This window comes from Sminthopsis crassicaudata, chromosome 2, assembly GCF_048593235.1.
Source record: "Sminthopsis crassicaudata isolate SCR6 chromosome 2, ASM4859323v1, whole genome shotgun sequence".
In the NCBI taxonomy this organism is placed as follows: domain Eukaryota; kingdom Metazoa; phylum Chordata; class Mammalia; order Dasyuromorphia; family Dasyuridae; genus Sminthopsis; species Sminthopsis crassicaudata.
The window spans coordinates 341,053,153-341,073,503 of NC_133618.1; the positions used below are offsets into that span (position 1 = coordinate 341,053,153).

Here is a 20,351-nt window from a genome sequence, read left to right on the forward strand (position 1 = left end):
AGACCTTGTTTGATGAAATTCCAGATTCTCTTCAGCTGGTAAGTTGTTGTACTTCTAATCTTCATTGGTTTTTACCAGTCAGGTGCTAATTTTGAGGCTGAATTAAATAGTTGGTAGTGAGGGAATGAGAGAGCTTAGAAAGTTGCATGTGGCTTCTTTCCCATCTTGTCTTCACCCACGTTCTCTGTTCTTGAAAGTTTTGTATTGTAAGCAACTTAGGGTATACTTCATACCCTAAATATTGAAAAAGAGCATGTCTTTGAATTTTTTTCTGGAGCGATATGCAATTTATAATTCCTTAGTGTTTCTATAATCTTTTGTAGACATGCTTCTAACATTTGTTCCTCAGGTGCACATACCAATATATCATCCATGTAATGTAATAACATTACTTTTGGAAATGCTTTTCTTACTGGAATAAGAGCAGCAGCAACATACATTTGACACATAGCAGGGCGGTTTTTCATTCCCTGTGGCAAAACTGTCCATTCATATCTTTTATAAGGCTCAGTTACATTAATGATGGGCACTGAAAAGGAAATCTTTTCATAAATCTCCTTATCTAGAGGGATAGAATAGAAACAGTCCTTAATGTCTATAACCCCAAAAAGGCCATTCTCTAGGCAATTGAGTAGGAGATGTAAGTCCAGGCTGAAGAGTTCCCATAGTTTCCATCTGTTCATTTACTTTTCTTAAATCAGTCAACATCCTCCATTTTCTAGATTTCTTTATTACAACAAATACAGGGGAATTCCAAAGACTTAGAGCAGGTTATAAGTGGCCTTGGTTAAGTTGCTCCTGTGCCATATCTAATAAGCCTGAATTTTCTTGCTACCTAAACGCCACTGTTCTATCCACACTGGTGTATCAGTTTTCCATTGAATAGGAATAGGTGAGAGTGCAGGCCTTTAATAGCAGCTCTGCCTAAAAAACTGAAGTACTCATTTTTAATCCTAATTATTGTAAAATGTCTCTTCCTCATAGATTGATAGGGATTTTTTTTAAGTATAAAAGAAGTAAAAACTCCTGTTTCACCTTCAAAAGTCCATCTGAAAGGGGTAGCACTAACTTCAGCTCTTATTGATTCTCTTACCCCAGACATGTAGGTGTCTGCCTCAATCTTTGGCCAATGACTGGGCCAATGACTGTACGATCTGAATCTATGTCTACCAGTCCTTTTAATGGTATGCCATTTACATAGATAGTAACCATATGATGGTCAGCTGTAACTGCTGCAATCCAGAATATTCCTGGATCCTGTTGCTTGGAGCTGGAATCTGGGCAACTATCACCAGATTGCCTGATCCTACTATTTTTCCTGGTTGATAAGTCATACATTGTCTACCCATACTAATGACTGGGATATTATCTATACATTCCCCAGTGTATTGATGGACACTGTTTTGTAAGCACTTTGAGGAGGTGAAATGGGTAAGCCAAGGGATCCATAGGCTGGAGAGGGGCAGATTTCACCTCTCCAGGGGGTATTTTAGTAGTCCCAGCTATGTACAACTTTATTCTCCCCCGTTGTAATCCTTTTCTCCCATCAGGCTGCTTCCTGGCTGATTGATTATGTAATCCCTTTCTCCCATCAGGTTGCTTCTTGGCTGATTGGTCATGTCTGAATACTGAACTTCTAAAGACTCTCTGGGTGTAACATCGGCTGCCATCATGCCTCAAGTATTTTTTTGGGGGGCCCTGAGGCTGGGCCCCATCCCATTTCCCTGAATCAGTCTACATTCTGATGCCCAATGGAAGCCTCTGTTGCATTTTGGACATGGGGTTTTGGGTCTTCTTCTCCCACCCTGTTTTCTCACTCTGTCTCTATGCCATATCAGATGCCCTACTTTACCACATTGAAAGTATTGACAAGTCTCTCTGGAAGTCCCTTGCCAAAAGGGCCCCTGTCTTTCCATGTTCGGATTTTGGGAAGTCTGCATCATCGCCTGGGTATAAAAGGTATTTGTGCCTACTGTTGCACCCCATCTTATAATCTCTTCTACAGGAGCATCCTTGTGTAGTGCTAGTATAATTCTTTTACAAATCTTATTAGCATTTTCTTTAGCAAGTTGCTTTATCATAATTTTTGTTGTTGCATTTTCACCAATAGTTTATAGAACAATTGTCTGCAGATGTCCTACAAAATCAGCAAAAGGTTCATATGGCCCTTGTGCTATTTTCATGAAGGCCTCTCCTCTGTCCTGTTTACCTGGGATAAAACCCCATGTTTTGACAGCAGCAGAAGCAATTTGCTCATATGCTTCTATGGCGTAATTAATATGTGCTGAAGTATCTGCATAAAAACCTGTACCTGTTAGTTGGTTACAGGTAATTGGAGTATTAATTCCAGTTTGTCTATTTTGTTGGCTTGTATCCTACAAAGCTCACTATATTCAGAGAGCCACAAGTTTTGTCCAGGTTCTAAGCATGTCCTTGCTACAGATTTCCAGTCACTAGGGGTTAAAATTTCATAAGCCAAATTGTGTAATATTATCTTAACAAAAGATAGTGTAGTCCCATAAAGAGTGCAGGCCTTTTTCAGGTCTTTGATAATTTCTAGATTAAAAGGAGTCTTATCTTCTCCTTTCTTGATCTGAAGAGTTAAGCTGTTCAATCACAGGATACATTTCTATTCTCCAATCAGTTGTATTCTGCCCTTCTTCTTTTTCTTTAAGTACTGCCTTTTGCAATTGAATCATAGGAGGGGGTGATTGCTGGAGGGGAGATGCTGGTGATATCACTGCCCCTCCCACTCCTCCTCCTTCCTCCACTCAGGAAGATGAAATTGGTAGTGGAGGGTCAATAACCTGCTTTGATATAGGTGGAGTTGAAGGTGGGCTTGTGAGAGTGAGAATCACATTTTTAAAGTTCACTTAATTCTCCATGCCTCTCTGGTGAGATTTCCATTAATCCCTCCCTTCTCTTCTTTCTCCTTACACTTCCTCATCTGGCTGTTCTTAAAACTTTTCTTTTCTTTTTTTTTTTTTTTTTTTCTTTTCTGTAACTTGCAGGATTCTGTAAGGCCAATTATATTAAGTTGTACAGATAGAATGTTTCCTTAGAAATTGAATCAGGATCTTTATCATTGTAATATTCATATTGTTCATCTCTTACTAGTTTACAATTATCTGTATTTCTTCTTCTTTGAAAAATTAAGGGTACATGCATTCTAATGTATCCACGAGTCCATTAATCTGCTCCCAAGTTACAATCAAACCTTACGTCTTTATTAGTCTCAGTATGCTTCTGTAGATATCCCTTGGGGTGGGGGAGAATATTTTCCTAATATCTGCCCTATTTCAACTAGAAAATGAGAGTTACTAGTTTAGCTCTTAACAAAGTTCTCTGTTTATCTATTAACATATTCATCCTATTTTCTGGTCACAGGGACTTGTTCAGTGAAATTAGGGACCTTGCTTCACACACTGAGTGGCAAAATGTTAAGTCCAGGCTAGCTCCCTGGATGTGTCAGAATCAGCCAGAATCAGATAAGTAAAAGTCTTTAGTCTTTAGGAGGAGAAGTGAGAGAAGCAGGCTAACTGCCACAGGCTCACCAAAGATGTATCCTCAATTCTTAAGTTACCAGCTTCTCTCCTCCTCATCCTGCCCCAAAATGAGTCTCTGGCTTCTGTCCCTCCACCCACTAATCCTTGCTTGTGATTATCTTAGCACCAAACATTGAGCCAGCATCAACTATGAGAAGAGCCATTTATCCAAACTTATTCTAATAGTCATTGTCTCATATCAAATAGGTAATTTGTCTTAAGTGCTCAGTTGTCTGATTCAAGCACACCTTTTTCAGAGTTTCAGCCCTTTATAAGGGAATCCATTTGAAAAGGGGAGGGTCTTGAGAAAGATGATGAGTTCTCTTATGAATATGTTGAGTTTAAAATATCCAATCTTAGATGTCCAAAAAGCTAGTATTAGAATGTCGAGGAGAAACAGAGATAGATATATTGCATAGAGATGATGATGAATACCATGGAATCCGATTAGGGACAGAAGAAAGCTAAAATAAATGAAGTCAACCCTAAAAAAAACAAAATGGTAATATTTCTGGACAGATCACACCCAGTTTATTGGGTTTGATTCTGTGCACTCCATTTTAGTAATGATGATCTGATTCTCTTCATCTATCTTGCTGTATCTGAAAATGGAAAATCTTGATAGTAAAGAGATGACATACAAAGAGTAGTCGAACAATTTAGCTTATAAAAGAGAAGAACATTGAAGACTTGAGAGTGTGGATGATAATAACAATTTGTTGAAAAATCCTGGGCTAGAATGAAGGATGTGATAATGGGAAATGTTAGGTAGATATGAAATGTGAAGAGTCGAACACAGAGCCAAAGATAAAGAGGGGGAATGGTATGAAATGCTTGACGACAAAGCTTTTTCCAGAAAACAGCCTGGTTTCCCAGAATTTGTCTTCTGAGCTGGTACTGGGGCTTGCCTCAAGAGTCTGCTCCTCTACTGAGCCAGAACCAAGGGTTTTAGTTGCTTGTCTGTTGTATTTAAGATCCTCTCACTGGCTTTACCAGACTCTGTCTGAGCTGGGTTGAAAAACCCTTTCAGTCCAGTGAGGCTGATCTTTCTTGAAGTGCTTCCTATCCATAGTGAACTAGAGATTGGTTTCATTCCACCAGACTGTTTAGAGGTCTGATTTTATGTGGTTTTTGAGGGAAATTGGAAGAGCTTACGCAGCTATCAAACTTTACTCCACCATTTTGGCTCCACCCCTAAACCAGATGGTTTGGAACAGTGGTATATAGGATCAAGAATCAATTAGAGGAGTGTAAATGGATTATCTTGTTTTGCTGAGAAGCGAGTTGACATTAGATAACATACATTTTACTGAATTTAATAATAGTTTGTGACTTCTAGCATCGTTCAGGGGACCTAGATAGCACAGTAGATAGAGTGCCAGGCTTGAAGTCATAAGGACTCATTTTCTTTTATTTATTTATTTTTTAAATTATAGCTTTTTATTGACATAACCTATGCATGGGTAATTTTTCAACACTGACCCTTACAAAAACTTCTGTTTCAACTTTTCCCCTCCTTTCCTCTATCTCCTCCCCTAGATGGCAGGTACTCCCATACATGTTAAATATGTTAAAGTATATGTTAAATACAATATATGTATACATATTTATACAGTTGTCTTGCTACACAAGAAAAGTCGAAATTAGAAAGAAGGTAAAAATAACCTGGTAAGAAAAACAAAAATGCAAGCAAACAACAACAGAAAGAATGCAAATGCTATGTTGTTATCCACACTCATTTCCCAGTGTTCTTTTGCTTGGTGTAGCTGGTTCTGTTCATTACTGATCAATTTGGATCCTTTCATTGTTGAAGATAATCACTTTTATCAGAATTGATACTCATATAGTATTATTGTTGAAGTGTATAATGATGATTTGGTTGTGCTCATTTCATTTAGCCTCAATTCATGTAAGTCTCTCCAAGCCTCTCTGTACTCATCCTGCTGGTCATTTCTTACAGAACAATAATATTCCATAACCTTCATATACCACTTTACCCAGCCATTCTCCAATTGATGGGCATCCATTCAATTTCCAGTTTCTAGCCACTATGAAAAGGGCTGCCACAAAAATTTTTGCACATACAGGTCCCTTTCCCTTCTTTAATATCTCTTTGGGATATAAGCCCAGTAGTAACACTGCTGGATCAAAGGATATGTACAGTTTGGCAACTTTTTGAGTATAGTTTCAAATTGCTCTCCAGAATGGTTGCATCCGTTCACAATTCCACCAACAATGCATCAGTGTCCCAGTTTCCCCACATTCCCTCCAATATTCAGCATTATCCTTTCCTGTCATCTTAGCCAATATGATAGGTGTGTAGTAGTGGTATGTCTTAATTTGCATTTCTCTGATCAGTAGTGATTTGGAACACCCTTTCATATGGCTAGAAATGGTTTCAATTTCATCATCTGAAAATTGTCTGTTCATATCCTTTAACCATTTATCAATTGGAGAATGGCTTGATTTCTTTTTTTTTTTTTTTTTTTTTTTATTATATATATATATATATTTTATAATATTATCCCTTGTATTCATTTTTCCAATTTACCCCCCCTCCCTCTATTCCCTCCCCCCGACGACAGGCAATACCATACATTTTACATGTGTTACAATATAGTCTAGGTACAATACATGTGTGCGAATATCATTTTCTTGTTGCACAATAAACATTAGAATCCGAAGGTACATGCAACCTGGGCAGACAGATATTAGTGCTAACAATTTTCATTCCCCTCCCAGTGTTTCTTCTCTGGGTGCAGCTACCTCTGTCCATCATTGATCAACTGGAAGTGAGTTGGATCTTCTTTATGTTGAAGATTTCCACTTCCATCAGAATACATCCTCATACAGTATTGTTGTTGAAGTGTACAGTGATCTTCTGGTTCTGCTCATTTCACTCAGCATCAGTTGATTTAAGTCTCTCCAGGCCTCTCTATATTCCTCCTGCTGGTCATTTCTTACCGAGCAATAGTATTCCATAACCTTCATATACCACAATTTACCCAACCATTCTCCAACTGATGGACATCCATTCATCCTCCAGTTTCTAGCTACAACAAAAAGAGCTGCCACAAACATTTTGGCACATATATGTCTCTTTCCGCTCTTTAGTATTTCTTTGGGATATAATCCCAGTAGTAGCGCTGCTGGGTCAAAGGGTATGCACAGTTTGATAACTTTTTGGGCATAATTCCAGATTGCTCTCCAGAATGGCTGGATTCTTTCACAACTCCACCAGCAATGTATTAGTGTCCCAGTTTCCCCACATCCCCTCCAACATTTGTCATTATTTGTTCCTGTCATCTTGAATGGCTGGATTTCTTATAAATTTGGGACTCATTTTCTTGAGCTCAAATTTGGCTTTAAGACACTTACTAGCTGTGTGATTTTGGGCAAGTTATTTAATCCTGTTTACCTCTGTTTCTCATCTGCTGCAGAGGGAAAAGGTAAATCACTGTACTATCTTAGCCAAGAAAATCCCAAATGGAGTCATAAAGAGTTGGACATGACTGAAAAAATGATAGCAAAGCACCAATCAGCAAAGGATGGTGGAAATAGCTTAAGATTGTGATTTGTTGAGGTAGTATTATTGATAGGACAAGGGGCAATAGATTTCAAAGTACAGGATAACATATAATTGAATTGGTTCATCAAAGGATTGAAACTGAGAAAAAAAAAAAAAAAGGCAATGTAACCAATACAGCATCAGGTCTTGGATAGTTCTGAGGAAAGGAGGGATTTGAGGTCTCCTTGATTACTCTCTCTTTTTTTTTTTTGGCTTTCAATATGTATTTAATTAAAAATAATAAATAACATGTTAACATGGATGACATTTTTATGAAAAAATGCTTTTAAAATAAACAAGTGAGAAAGACTTTTGAAAAGATATTTTTGTAAATCTCTATATCTTTCGGTTACTCAACCTAGTTTAGCCCATCTGATGAAGTGATTTACTAAGGTGTGGTTGCTTGGCATATTACAGGATCTTGGAGCCATAGGTGATAGGGCTTACCAGCCCCCACACCAAAAGTACTGTCCTTCCTTGGAACCGTACCTTACACTATAATGACTAAAAAACAGACCATTGATTTGGATCATTTAGCAGATGGAATCGCTTGCCATAAAATTGGGTAATTGTGGGACTATGATTGAGTATTTGGCAAATGTGTAATGAAGTAATGCAAATGTAGAACATTTAAGAAATATTTTTAAAAGTTTAATTAATGCCATTTTGCTTTTACATCAGTCATTTCTGTTGTCCCTCTGGATTGAACCATTATTTATACCAAAGAGAAGCAATTAAGCAAAATGAACCAATATAGTGACTGTAAGCTTTTAAAAGAAATGCACCAGAATTATGAATATATACAGCCATTCTGGAGAATGATTTGGAACTATGCTCAAAAAGTTATCAAACTGTGCATACCCTTTGACCCAGTGTTACTACTGGGCTTATATCCCAAAGATACTTTAAAGATTTGTACATGCAAGAATGTTTGTGGCAGCCCTCTTTGTAGTGGCCAGAAACTGGAAACTGAGTGGATGCCCATCAATTGGAGAATGGCTGAATAAATTGTGGTATATGAATATTATGGAATATTATTGTTCTGTAAGAAATGACCAACAGGATGATTTCAGAAAGGCCTGGAGAGACTTACATGATCTGATGCTGAGTGAAATGAGCAGGACCAAGAGATCGTTGTATACTTCAACAACAATACTATATGATGAATAATTCTGATGGATGTGGCCATCTTCAACAATGAGATGAACCAAATCAGTTCCAATAGAGCAGTAATGAATTGAACCAGTTACCCCCAGCAAAAGAACTCTGGGAGATGACTGTGAACCACTACATACATTCCTAATTCTCCTATTTTTGTCCACCTGCATTTCTGATTTCCTTCACAGGCTAATTGTACACTATTTCAAAGTCTGATTCTTTTTGTACAGCAAAATAACTGTTTGGACATGTATACATATATTGTATTTAATTTATATTTTAACACATATAATATGTATTTGTCAACCTGCTCTCTGGGGGAGGGAGTGGGGGGAAGGAGGGGAAAAATTGGAACAAAAGGCTTGGTTGGCAATTGTCAGTGCTATAAAATTACCCATGCATGTATCTTGTAAATAAAAAAGCTATAATAATAAACATAAATTTTTTTAAAAAAAGCTCTACAGACAAGCTAGCTATTATTATAATTTGAACATCTATCAGCACCCAAGCACAATGGTTATTTTACATTTAATAGGGACTGTTAGATGCATGAAAATTTTTTTTTTATCAATGTGAATGAAATAGCAGGTCAGTTAACATCTAATTTCAACATGTCATAAACATATATATTTAAATCCCTATCTTTAGTGAGTATATTAACATATTTAACAGTTTTATTCAATTTGTCGATTTGATCAATTTATCAATTTCTTATTTTGAATATTGATATTTCACATCATTAATTTCAACTCTCATTTGTGACAAAGAAAAATTGTTAAGTGAATATGATCAATAAAGTGTTAATCTGCTAATTCACATTAAAAAAAAATGCACCACTTAAAAAGTAGAAAAGGAAATGGCAAGCCAATATCTTTAATAAGAAAACCCTATAGGGTCATGAAGAGTCAGGCATGACTGAAAGAGAACTGAACAGCACCAATAGATTATAGTATCTGTGAACCTTTGATGATTTTCACTGAATATCTAGTAGTGTTTTTTTTCATAGCATTACTGTATTAGGAGAAGGTTCTCTACACTCAGAGACAAAGTTCCTTATATATCATCTATGTCCATCGCACCTTCTCCACCCCTCAATTAAACATTCCTTAGTCTTGAGGCAAGGAGGAGATAGCCTTGCATTCATGTGTTCATAAATTTTTATAACATTTTCATTTTAATCAAATCCATTATAGCTTGGAAATCCACATTCAAATAGATTATTCCTGACTCATCCTGAGTCACAAATTAAGTCTTTTCTCTTTCTCTTTTATCTATTATCTACTCTTTCTTCCCTCCAAATTGGCTAGAATTAGAAGAGAGATAAATCCCTATCATTAGAAGCTTAGAAACTTTGTGCTGAAAAATTCCCACTCGTTTTGTTCCAGTTTATTTTTTTTCTGGGAAGGAAAAATCACCCTCTTTCAATTAGGCAAACAGATAAACAATACAAATACAGATATACAATTCTGATATCATATTTTCATTCTCTATTTAAAAAATAAACAGAACTAGAAAACATTTTTCTTTAGAGAAATAAGATGGCAGGAAAGTAATGTATTCTGGACTGGAAGACTAGAACGAGTTTGTGAGGAACTTTGTCTTACAGTTGATAGAGTGCCATTGGAGTTTATTGACTATAGGAGTGAAATGGTCAGGATTGGGGTAGGGAAGAGACCAGTTAGGAAGCTATTACAGTAGTCCAAAACAGGATTGAGACCTGAATTAGGTTGGAGACTGTGTGAGTGGAAAGAAGGGGATGTTTGGTTAAAAACTGTTTTTGGCAAGATGGTAACTGGAATGCAAGTATTGTCACTGAAATAAGGAAATTCAGAAGAGGTTAGGGTTTCAGGGAGAAAATAATGAATTCTGCTTTATGCATGTTGAATTTGAGGTAAGACATCTAATTAAATAAGACATCTAATTAAAAATACTTGATAGGTAATTGGTGAGGTGAGATTATAAAAAACTTTCAGGTGTTTTTTATATTTTTAGATAGGCTCTTAATATGGGGGTCTGTGACTTTGTTTTTCATAACTATATTTTAGTAAAATTATTTTTGTTTGTAATCCTGTGTATTTTATTTTGTGTATTTAAAAACATTATTCTGAGAAGGGGTGTCAGTAGTCGTCATTAGACTACCAAAGACATCTATGATATAAAAAAGGGTAACCTTTAGCATAAAGGATAATTAAATCCCTGGAGAATGATAACATCACCAATTTTTTTTTTTTCTTTTTTTCCCTGAAGCTGGGGTTAAGTGACTTGTCCAGGGTCACACAGCTAGGAAGTGTTAAGTGTCTGAGACCAGATTTGAACTCGGGTCCTCCTGAATTCAGGGCTGGTGCTCTATCCACTGCGCCACCTAATTGTCCCCTAAGATCACCAATTGAGGGAGTATGGGACCTTATAAAAGGTCTTAGGTCAGATATATATGGGACCTTATAAAAGGTCTTAGGTCAGATATATATATATATATATATATATATATATGTTGAATATTGAAAGATATTGGCCCCATATAAATATATACAGCATATTGAGACCATAGGATTTTACTTGAGTAGTTCAGTGTGGTCTAATAAAGAGCCTTAGTACTGGGAATAAGAAGACTTTGGCCTAGTCCCAGCTATCTTGCAAACTAGTGGCATAATCTTTGGCCACAATCTAAAATATGGTTTCTAAGAATCTGGGAACTACTGTATTTTTAAAATGAACTCAAAGGACATTCTAAAGAAATTATTATTATTATTATTATTATTTTGCTGAGGCAGTTTGGGTTAAGTGACTTGTCCAGGGTCACACAGCTAGGAAGTGTTAAGTCTGAGATCAGATTTGAACTCAGATCTTTCTGACTTCAGGGGTGGTGCTCTATCCACTGTGCCACCTAGCTGCACCTAAAAGAATTCTCCTAAAGGAAAGTAATGAATCCCTTATTTAGATAAATTTGGATTTTCAAAGATTGTGTACTAATTATCAGAAGATTCAGTTTTAACATTTGACCTCTTGGTCTTCACTGATAGCATTCTATTAAAATTTGCCAGATGGTATTTCCTTTTGGCATTTATACTTTTAAAAAGACCCCAAATGCAGTAATATTAAGTTATTTTAAGGAACTTTCAGAGATTAGATGAATAGAGTTTTTGGTCATGCTTTTCTAAGAAATACTACAGTATTTCATGACATTTGGTAACATTCTGTAATAATACAGTGTTTTCTATCTTATTTATGAGTGGTTAATACAAAATTCAGGGTCATTCATTCATTCATCTATCTATCCCACTATTTAATTGTTTGCTACTTATATGAAACCTGGTTTGTTTGTTCTTTCAGAGTGAAAAGCTTTTGTTATATGATACTGTACAGAGTGAACTAGAAGAGAAAATTAGAAGACTTGAAGAAGATAGGCACAGCATTGACATTACCTCAGGTAAAATTTATTTAAAAGTTTTCCATTTGTAAAATTCCTATAAACTAAATATTTAGTTTGTAAAGCATTAGATTTTCACTGGCTTTAGTGTTTTCTAAGATATTAGTTTTTTAAAATTACTAATTTATTACTACAGAAGCTTTCATAAACCTATGAGACTAGTTTCAGGTTGGTTGAAATGTCAGAATGAGCTACATCTTGCAAAAATACTGAAGACGTTAGAAAGATCTCACTATATTATATTTGGAAAAAGAATAGTGAAGAGGCTCACTCACTCCTTGAAAAAGAGAGTGTAATATTATGAAGAGAAAGGGAGTCAACAACTTTCTATTTTGTTTCTTTGCCATCAAGGAGAATTTTCTTTAAACTAAAAAAATCAGAATAATTATTAAGAGGAAATTGAAATATAAGAAACATGTGTATAATATAATAGAAAGCACATATATAATGTAGTAATATGTCATATATAAAATATATATTACTGATTTATATATTTGTATGTGTAGCCAAAAGGTAGCATTATTGAAATTTTTCCAATAAATAAGGAATAAATGAGACAAAGATGTCCTCCTCTATTATCAACATATTTCTAGAAATGGTAGCAACAGAAGTGGGACAAAAGAAGGAAATTAAAAGCATAAATATTGGCAAAGAGGATTCAAAATGATCCCACTTTGAAGGCAAAAAATCAGCAAAGGAATTGAGACAATTGATTACTGCAATAAAATATCAGTATGCAAAATAATTCCACAAAATTGCCAATATTTCTTGAACAGTAGAACAGACTAGATAAGCAGTACGAGTGAACTTAATAATTTACTCTAAGCTTAAGCACATAAACTTGAGCACATAAACTACTTGGAGGAGAAGAACTTATTATTCAAGTCAGATCAGTAAACATTTATTAAGTGCTTGCTATATTTCAAGCAATATGCTAATTGTTGCAGGATAAAAATTAGTCCCTCTTCTTAAAGAACTCACAATATATAGAGAGAAACAACATGGAAGACAATTAATTACAAACATGATGTCATCAGGATAAACTTATGATAATTCTAGAAGAAAAGTATAAGCATTTATTTTTGAAAATCATAAATCAGTTTGGCAGAAATTTAGTTTATGTCCTAGCTCTGGACTAAAGTGGCTACTCAGAGTAGATGAAGTCCTTTCTTTGGCTTGCACTAATCTCCCTTAGTTTCATTTTTCTCAAATATAAAATGAAGGGTGTTTGACTAAATGGCCTTTGAGGTGCTATCCTATCCTACATCTATGATCTTACATCACTCAGCACAGTAAGCTTAAAATGCATATGTGGCCTCAATAGAGAAGAACAGAGACTGAACTCCCAGATAAGGAAATTCCATCAAATTTTGAAAGTTTTCAGCTTCTTTGCAACTTTTAATCTTAAAGAGTTGCCCAGCAACTAAGGTTAAATAACTTGCTGTGGTCATGTATAACCAAGCTATATTGGGTTGGAATTGAACCTGTTTCTGGCTCTGAGACTTACTCATTATCAATTATCTAATGCCTTTCATTACACTATTAAAATAATTAGGAGAAAATGTGATGAGATCTCTTTCAAAACTTCAATTAAGAATTCTTTATTAAATAAGGAATAAATGAGGCAACAAAATAGAAAATAAATAGCTTTAATTACATAAAATAGAAAAGAGATACAAACTTTGATAAGGGTTTGGTATCCAAAATACGTGGCAAATTAGCACAAAATATGGCTATTTAATAGAATAAGACTTCACAAAGTATGAGCAAGAAGTTCTCAAATTTTTTTTTTAAAAAGAATGGTTATTAAGAGTCATCTGAAAATAGGCACTCAGTAATTTTTTTTTTAATAATATCAAGTTTTTACCTCACATAGTAGATAAGAATATTTAATATTACTTGGGTTGTGAGAAGGTGGGCACATTAATGTACTGCTGTTGATTCAACTTTTCTGTAAAGAAATTTGGAATTATAGTAGAAAAGTGATTAAATTGTTCATAGCCTTGACCCAGAGATTCCATTACTAAGCACATAGTCCAAAGAGATTAAAGACAGAAGAAAAAGTTTCCGTATGTTAAAATAAGATGGCAACTAGGTGGCGCAATAGATAAGAGAGCTAGGTTTGGAATCAGGAAGATTCATCTTTGTGAGTTCAAATCTGGCCTCAGATGCTAGCTGTGTGACTTTGGGGAAGTCGCTTAATCCTGTTTACCTATTTTCCTCATCTATAAAATGAACTAGAGGAGGAAATGATAAACCACTCTGATAAGTTTGCGAGAAAACACCAAATCGGATCACAAAAGATTTGGACACAGCTGAAATGACTAAACAACAGAGATCAAAATATTCACACCATTTGTGCTGACAAGAACCAGAAACAAGGCATAAGCCTTGGGGAAATTGGGGAATAGGTAAATGTTGAGTTATATGAAGGTAAAGAAATATATCTACTTCATAAAAACTAAATATGAAGAATTCAAAAGAAAAATGGGAAGACTTATGTGAACTGATAAGGTGTGAAGTAAATAAGACCAGATGCCCCCAAAAGTGATATTTCTTTAAGCATTTTTCCTGACCTCTCTCATTTTCCCTTAAGTCATAGTTATTTTTTCATTTGATCTTGGATGTGAAAGCAGGAGATAAATCTTCCTCTATCTTATGTCTTTCCCTAAAATACATGTAATAGATGTTATTGAATGGATTTCCAGTCCCTAACATAGTGCCTTCTAAACAAAAGGAATTTTATAAATGTTTATTGTTTTTGAATTGAATAAACATAATGTTTATTTCAGATTTTGTGGCTAGCATGCAGCAAAAATACGACAATTAAGATTCAGAGTGTTCTGGGAACTGAAGCCCAATTAGTTAATCAATTACTTATTAAGCACCTTTTATATTGTGTTGGGTGCTGCACAAAAGACAAAAATTAAACAATCCCTGTTCTCAAGGAACTTATATTATGTCCAAGGACACAAACATGAACATAAATAAGTACATACAAAATTAATACAAGTTGGGGGGCAGCTAGGTGGCGCAAGGAATAGAATACCAGCCCTGAAGTCAGGAAGACCTGCTGTGTGACCCTGGGCAAGTCACTTACCCCCAATTGTCTCAGCAAAACAAACACAAACAAACAAATAAATGCAAGGAGTAATGTAGGCACTGTAATAGTTGGGAAATCAGGAAAGATTCTATATAGAAAGTGACATTTGTGCAGAATTTTGAAGGAAACATTCAGAGATATAGATGAATAGTGAATGCATTCAAGTCATGGAGAGCAATAAGTGGAAAGGAATGCTGACAACAAATGTTGGAGGGGATGTAGAGAAATTGAGATACCTATGTGTTGTAGGTGGAGTTGTGAACTAATTCAGCTACTCAGCAATATGGAAACATACCCAAAAGGCTATAAAAGTACCTGCCCTTTGATCCAACAACTGTATCCCAAAGAGATAAAAAACAAAAAGAAAAAAGACCTTTATGAAAAAAAAAAAAAAACAAATTAGTGATGGCAAAGAACTGGAAATTAAGGGAATGCCTGTCAGTTGGGAATTAGCTGACCAAATTGTTGTCTGTTATTGTGATGTATTACAGTGGTGACAAGGAGAATACTCTCAGAAAAATCTGGAAAGACTTATCATGAATTGATGCAAAGTGAAGAGAGCAGAATCTGGAGAACAGTATAACAGTAATAGCAATGATGTATGATGATCATCTGTGGATGACTTCACAATATAATTTTCCAAGACAATTCTTAAGATCTTATGTTCTTTCTCAAGAAATCTCAATGCAGATCAATATTTGAAAAACAAACAACTTTTTCTTGACTTTTTTTTTTTTTCTTTTGGAGGGAGGTGTCTATTTTCTTTTACAGCATGACTAATACAGAAAAATGGTTTGCATGACTACTCATGTATGCCCTATGTAAATTTGCTTTCCTTCTCAAGAAGGGGAAGGGAAAGAGGGAAGGAGAGAATTAAGAACTCAGATTTTTAAGAAACAGATGTTTAAAATTGTTTTTGCATGTAATTGGAAAAAATTAAATCACTATATTTTTTAAAAAAAGGAAGAAAAAGAATGGTGACAAGAAATGGAGAGTCATAAGTAAGAATGCAGACAATGAGAAGAGAGGCTGAAATATAATAACCATGGAAAGTAATATTGTACATTAAAAGCCAAATTAGATGTTTATATTTGATTCTAAAGACATCAGCATTAGAGTTTTGAGGTGGGTGAATGATGCGGTCAGACCCAGGTAAAATCACATTAGAAGTTGTGTTTTGAAGGTGTATTAGAATTGGAAGAGACCAGAAAACCAATTAGGAACCAATTTCGAATATATAGGTAAATGGTTATGTGTGGTGAGGGAGAATGAGTATTCAGAGTTTTCTAATGTAGGTGAATGGAAGGGTGGTAATAGAGTCTTCATCAGAAGTAGGGAAGTGTAAAAGAGTAGTTTTCCCCAAGAGAAATAATGTGTTCTGTTTTGTTGAATTTGAGATGTTTATTTGAAATTTTTAGCGAGCATTTGGAGATGTGCAACCTGGAACTTAGGAGAAAGTATTATTTATGATAAGTAAAACCATTTGAACTAATGAAATCTCTGAGAGTATAGAAAGAAGAGGGACCCCGACCAAGCCTTGAAAATTCATGGAAAAATTTGCATTTAGATTAAAAAAAAAAAGAAATGATGCAAGTACATGATAATGGAGACTCAAAAGCAATTCATATGGTGACTTTTTAATTGACCACAAATTTGATATAACCTAGCAGTAGTTATGCCAAAGTTGCAAGTGCAATTATAGGCTCTGCACATGTGTTCTGACTTGGACTGGCTGATTTAGGACTGTTAGTTTAGATACAATATTGGAACAAAATGAGATAGTTGTAAATCAATCAAAAGGTAACAAAAGGAGATTAATTTAGATTAATTTAATTTAGTGGGGTAAGAAGTTAACTGAAGACATTTCAAGTTGATTTAGCTGAGTAAAGTTTTTATTGTGATCTATAAGCTAAATTAATAAATCTTATTCCTTGTAGCTGCTTTTTACGAAATGATGGGGTTGTAATTTTAACAGTGTAGCTTGTTATTTCTTCTGAGCTAATGAAGTTTCAACCAAATGGTGTCTCAATGTCTTTTAAGGAAAAGCTGGCCTAATCTGCATGAGGAGAGGAGTTAAGATGTTGTTAATACCATATGCTGCCCCTTGTTGGCAATTCTTGAGGTGTTCTAGAAGACTTTTCATCACATATATGATTTTAGGTCTGTTATTGGTCAAATTTGAACTCTAGTGTTTCAGTATCTTTTAAGGAAAACTAGGCCAATTTACATGGGAGTTAGGAATTCATTTCTGCCATATTCTTCTCCTTATTGACAAGATACTTGAGGTATTCTGGAAGACCTTAGGTCTGTTATTGGAGAACTCTGAACTCTGATATTCAAGATCCCTTTTATAGGGGGATGTCCTAGATACTGCACCAGGGAACACTTAAATTGGTGGCATTACAAGGCAAGTAATTCTGCCTGATCTGTGATTGTGCAGGAATGTCATAATCTTTTTTGTAGTCTTAATGTTCTTGATCTTCTTAATGGTAATTTTTTTATAACTTAAGTGAACTTAAGAGATTTGGCACCATTTACCATTTAGACCTAGGACTTTGTCCCATTCCTTTCTTCTTCCACAAGTACATTATTTTTACTTTGCTTTTCTTTCCACTTCTAAAATTTTCAGAAAAGAATCATTCCAACCTGTCTTATTTACTCTCTCAGTACTTTTTGAAGACATAAAGGTTCTGAAGAGAAATTTGATTCTTTCCCATTAACTTTTTCTTTTCCTTCTCCTCATCATATAATCCCTTAAAATTCGTCATTTAGTTAAATCTTTTTTTTTCTCTCTTCTTTTGTTTTCATTTCATAGTTTCTTCTTGTTTCTTGTCTTTTCATCAGGAATCCTTGGAAATCCTTTATTCTATGAAAGGTTCATTTTCTCTTCTGTAAGATTAAATTTAACTTTGGCTATAAGCATTTATGTCTTTTTACTTGGAATTCTCTCTCACTTATAGTAGAAGCTGCAGGTCTTTATAAACTATATTGGTTCTTTGGTACTTGAAGTCTTTCCATTTGTTTGCAGTATTTTTTCATGGCCTTAGATTTTGTCTGTGACATTACAAAGCATTTCCTTTATTTGGAGGGAGGGCATGGAGGGTGGTCTTTCAGAAGGTGATGGATTCTTTTTATTTTCACCTTTCCTCTCTGTTTTAATGACTCTGGGCGATTTTCTTTGATGATCTTTTGAAATATATTGTAGAATCTAATGATTTTTCAAAGTTTTTCTCCTTGCCCTTCTTTTCATTACAAGTTGTTTTTGATAACAGACAGTGCATTTTCTTCCATTTTTTCAATCTGTTGATTTTGTTGTAATATTCCTTACAGTCTCGTGGAATCTTTCATTTTTCTTTGATTGTTTATTATTTTCAGAGTTTACTCTTTCTATAAGATTTGCTGCTTTCTGTTTTAGGTTTTTTATTCTCCTTAATTCTTGCCTTCAGAGCTTTAATTTAAATTTTTCTACTTTTGCTTCATTTTTTCTGTGTACTCAAGAGTTCTTATGGAATATATATATTTTTTTTTATTTATTTTTTTTTTTTTTTAGGTTTTCTTAGAGTTATTGTGGAATTACGCTTTTCTTTTAGATTGGATTTTTGGGTATTGCTGGATCTGTAATATATCTTTATGCTGATCATTGTCTTCTGTTTACTTTTATCTTCATTATTAATTTTGCTGTACATTTGATTGGGGTGGTTGTTCTTACTTAGTCTAAACTTGGATTTTAGTATTCATTTCCATTTCTCTGGATTTATCTGCTCTGAGAACTCTGATAGATTTTAATTTTTATATCCCATTACTTTAGGCAGTTTTTGTATTGAGAAACTCCCTTCTTTTCCTATTCAGAACTCTATCATCTCTGATTTTTCTGAAATTGCAGTTAGGTTCTTAACTTGTTTCTTGTTTATTCATTTATTTATTTGTTATGTTTGTTGGCATCCAGAAGGATATATTAAAGTCTCACACTATTATACTCTTATTGTCTATTTCTCCTGAAAATTTGGTGAGTTTTTCCTTTAAGTATTTAGATATATGCTGATTCGTTATCTAGGCTATCTTTAGACTAAATGCAATTTCTATATGTATCTTTTAATATATACAAAATCTATACTTCGGGTGAACAAAAAAAAGTTTCCTTCACAACCCTTCCCTTAAGGTTTAATAGTAATGATTTCAAACAAAACAAATAAAATAAATACAATGTGTCTATTTCATTACTTGACTTTTGGCTGTAATGCTCTGTGAATCTTTGTTGTTTATTATTCACTATGTATTGTTATATTCTGCTTTTTTATTCCTTTTGCTATCCTCTTCTACTTTCTGGCAGAATTCAGTTCAACTCAGAGTTCAGTGCACAATTGAACTAGTATTGTATATTCCACCTTCACTTCTCTTGTCTTACTCCCATTATTTTCTCCTTTATGAAGATGAAGGGGGTGAAACAAGATTGCTTAATATTAATGGTGTATAAGTGAAGCATTCTGTATCTTTTACTATTCCTCCTCTTCTCATATTTCCTATGATAGGTTTTAACTTTTTCTTCCTTTTAATTCTCCTTTCATGTTCCACCCTCAAGATACATACTAAAGTTTGCTTTTGCTTATGGGTATTTCCTTCTCTGCCTTTCTTCTAAAACCTCTCTTTTGGATCTTCTCCCTACCCAATTTTTTCCTTGTGTTTAATAGATTTCTACTCAGAGTGTGAAAGTGTGTGTGTGTGTGTGTGTGTGTGTGTGTGTGTGTCTGTGTGTATCTGACTTTTATTTGTCTATATGAAATAAAAGTGAAAATCATAGGATACCTCCCCATCTTCTGTTTTTATGTGCTCTTCATTTCATTCTTTGCTATTATTTGAGATAGTTAAATTCCTTTTTCCCTTCAATATATTCTCTTTTTCTAAAACTGTGATGTTCTGTTTCTCTAGATCTCTTGGGGGTAGATTTTCTTGGGGAGCTTCTGGGGAGGCAGCCTTAGTTTTAGTTCCAGTACCAGTAATCCCAAAAATGCAATCAGGAGTTAAAGTCCTTTATTGTTTCTTTCCAAATCTTCTCTCCAGCTCCATTTGAATCCAAAGCCTCCAGCCAGCACAAAGGTAGAAGTGGGAATGAAATCTTGATTCTGAATCTCTTAGAGTGCAGGAATCAGACTCTGCCTCCGAGAGTGTGGGATTATGGGTTTCCCAGAATTCAATCCTAGATGTGAATCTCCCAGAAGTACATGAGCAGGCTTTTCCTTTAGACTTGTGAATCTGCTGGACTTGCAAATCCACTGAATCCTCGCTCTGAATCTCCTCGAGCTTCCCTGAAGTTCTCCTGGGAAGTCTTCTCCTTGACCCAACCCAGACTGACTTCCCCACTCAATGTTGGCTCCTTATATCCTCCCAGAGAATGGTTTTATGGGTACTCCATGGGCTTGTGGGAACTCCTTACAGAACCAATGAGTGAGCTCCTTTAAAGGAAACACCTTCCATAGTCTTGGATTGTATTATGGATTATATTAGCTTAGTTCTGGATATTGTAGCTAACCCAGCTTCCTGCAAGAATTTCTG

General features: G+C 34.9%; 1 protein-coding gene across 5 annotated transcripts in view; it reads left to right on the plus strand.

Annotated features, from left to right (window-relative positions):
* Positions 1-20,351, plus strand: part of BRMS1L (BRMS1 like transcriptional repressor) — a 166,292-nt gene that overhangs the window by 122,329 nt on the left and 23,612 nt on the right. For all 5 annotated transcript variants that reach the window (XM_074290595.1, XM_074290594.1, XM_074290592.1 and 2 more), the window contains one exon: positions 11,602-11,698. In XM_074290595.1, coding sequence (XP_074146696.1) covers positions 11,602-11,698 — 97 coding nt within the window. The remainder of the gene's footprint in view (positions 1-11,601; positions 11,699-20,351) is intronic.